Source organism: Suncus etruscus, chromosome 3 (assembly GCF_024139225.1).
Source record: "Suncus etruscus isolate mSunEtr1 chromosome 3, mSunEtr1.pri.cur, whole genome shotgun sequence".
Taxonomy (NCBI): Eukaryota; Metazoa; Chordata; class Mammalia; order Eulipotyphla; family Soricidae; genus Suncus; species Suncus etruscus.
Window position 1 is genome coordinate 44,054,723 of NC_064850.1, and position 2,445 is coordinate 44,057,167.

At 72.6% G+C, this 2,445-nt stretch overlaps 1 protein-coding gene across 1 annotated transcript; it reads left to right on the plus strand.

The window, feature by feature from the left end:
* Window positions 1–916: 916 nt before the first annotated feature.
* DIO3 (iodothyronine deiodinase 3) lies at window positions 917–1,867 on the plus strand. Its single transcript, XM_049769879.1, has one exon. It carries the CDS (start codon window positions 917–919, stop codon window positions 1,826–1,828), a length of 912 nt encoding a protein of 303 aa, XP_049625836.1. The 3' UTR covers window positions 1,829–1,867.
* Window positions 1,868–2,445: the final 578 nt, after the last annotated feature.

A 2,445-nucleotide genomic window follows, 5' to 3' on the forward strand; every position in this document is an offset into this window, starting at 1 on the left:
GCGCGGGGCGCACGGGCCAGGCTCCCGGAGGCCAAGGAGGCTGCTCGCCCTCCGCACCCCGGGGCCGAGGCCACTGACCCGAGCCCGGAGACTCCCCACGGGGGGACGACATGGGACGGGGCGGGCGCAGGGCGGGCGGCGCGCGGCGGCCGGGGTCGGCGGCGGGGGTGGTCGCGCGCGGTGTGCGTGGCGGGGCGGTGCGGGGGGCGGCCGTGTGCGAAGCGCGAGTGTGAGCGCGCGCGGGAGGCGAGCGGGCGGGCGGGCGGGCAAAGGAACGGGAAGGGCGAGCGGCGCCCGCGGGCGAACGGTTCGCGAAGGCGCCGCCGGGGACCCAAAGTTGCCTCCCGGCGGGGCGGACAGCTCAGGACACGCCACGCCGAACGCCGGCCGCGATCCCCGGGCTCCCGAGGCACCTGGACAGCGGCCCCGCACGAGCAGCAGCGGCGTGGGCGGCGTTGGCGGCGGCGCGCGGGAAGCGAACCGGAGCTGCGGCGCGGTGCGGTGCGGCGCGGCGCGGCGCGGCTGCCGCCGCTGGGGAGGCTCCGCTCAGGTGCGCGGCGAGCGGGGCGCGGGCCGGGGCCGGGGCGCGCAGCGCGATCGCGCTCGCTAAAGGGCTGGAGGACAGCGGCCGCAGCCTCCGCCGCTGCGGACACCGCCTGCGGGGGGCCCGACCAGGGGCCGGCTGCGGGTTCGGGCAAGGAGCGCAGATCGCGCGCCCAGGGGGTGCCCAGCCCGGCCCCCCGGCCACGCCCCTCGGGTCCCGCCCCCGGCCCCGTTATTTCTAGGGCATTGGCCGCGCCGCCGGGGGAACCCTCCGGGCTCAAGTTGCAAGGGGGCGGGCCCGGCCCGGAGGTGGAGCCGGCCTCCCATTGAAGCCCCGGCTATAAATCCAGCTGCCCCGCACCGCCGAGTCCAGATGCCTCGACAGGCCGCGCGGCGCTCGGTGTGGCAAGAAGGCAGCGGGACCCCGGGGGTCCCGGGGGCGGCCGTCACCATGCTGCGCTCGCTGCTGCTCCACTGCGTGCGGCTCTGCGCCCAGACGGCCTCGTGCCTCGTGTTCTTCCCGCGCTTCCTGGGCACGGCCTGCTTGCTCTGGCTCCTCGACTTCCTGTGCATCCGCAAGCACTTCCTGGGCCGCGGTGGGCAACCCGAGCCCGACGCCGAGCTGCGGGGCGGCGACGGCGAGGAGATGGCCCCCGACGACCCCCCACTCTGCGTGTCCGACGACAACCGTCTGTGCACGCTGGCGTCGCTCAAGGCCGTGTGGCACGGCCAGATGCTCGATTTCTTCAAGCAGGCGCATGAGGGCGGCCCGGCACCCAACTCCGAGGTGGTCCAACCCGACGGCTTCCTGAGCCAGCGCATCCTCGACTACGCGCGCGGGAGCCGCCCACTGGTGCTCAATTTCGGCAGTTGCACCTGACCGCCGTTCATGGCGCGCATGAGCGCCTTCCAGCGCCTGGTCACCCGCTACCAGCGCGACGTCGACTTTCTGATCATCTACATCGAGGAAGCGCACCCGTCCGACGGCTGGGTCACGACCGACTCGCCGTACAGCATCCCGCAGCACCGCAGCCTGGAGGAGCGCGTGAGCGCAGCGCGCGTGCTGCAGCAGGGAGCGCCGAGCTGCGCACTCGTCCTGGACACCATGGCCAACGCCAGCAGCTCGGCCTACGGCGCCTACTTTGAGCGCCTCTACGTCATCCAGAACGGCACCATCGTGTACCAGGGCGGCCGCGGGCCTGACGGCTACCAGGTGTCCGAACTGCGCTCCTGGCTGGAGCGCTACGACACGCAGCTGCGGGCGGCTCAACGCCCCGGGGTATAAGCGTCTAAGATAGCCCCTGAGGTTGGCGGGGCCATGTTTGCAAGGGCTTGAACCCCAGCGCTGATGCCTGGGGAGGAGAACTCAGACTTGCTCAAGCCCCCAGCGACCCAGCCCGGGTTGCAGACCAAATGTGTGTCCTGGGTCTAGTTCCGATGCCCTCCCCCCAAAGACTCCGCCTCTCTCCAGAACTCTGCTCCTCTGACTGTCACGCCTTGGGGCTCTGGGGACTGCGTGGCTCAATCCAGACCCCCTCCCGAGTGAGGATGCAGGGCCATCCTTGCCTGTGCGCCCTATCTAGGCCGGGGCCTACGCGCTCGCACCCACTCCCCAGAATGAAAAGCCCGGCGCGCGTCAGGCAAGGCGTAGCGACCGCGCGCGCAGAGACCTCTCGGCCGCCGCCTTCGCGCGCCCTGGGCACAGCTGGGTTCCTGCAGCGCGGCGCGCACCAGTTGCCTGGCACCCACACCTGCTGCCGAGGAGGGGGTGCGCCGATGCTCCCGTGTCTGTTTGTCGTCCCTGCGCGGGAGAGGGGACTAGGGAAGGGGAAGGACGGGCAGGGCTGTTTCCCCCACCTCATTTTTGGGCGCGCCGAGCCTCGCTGCTGATGACGAATCCTC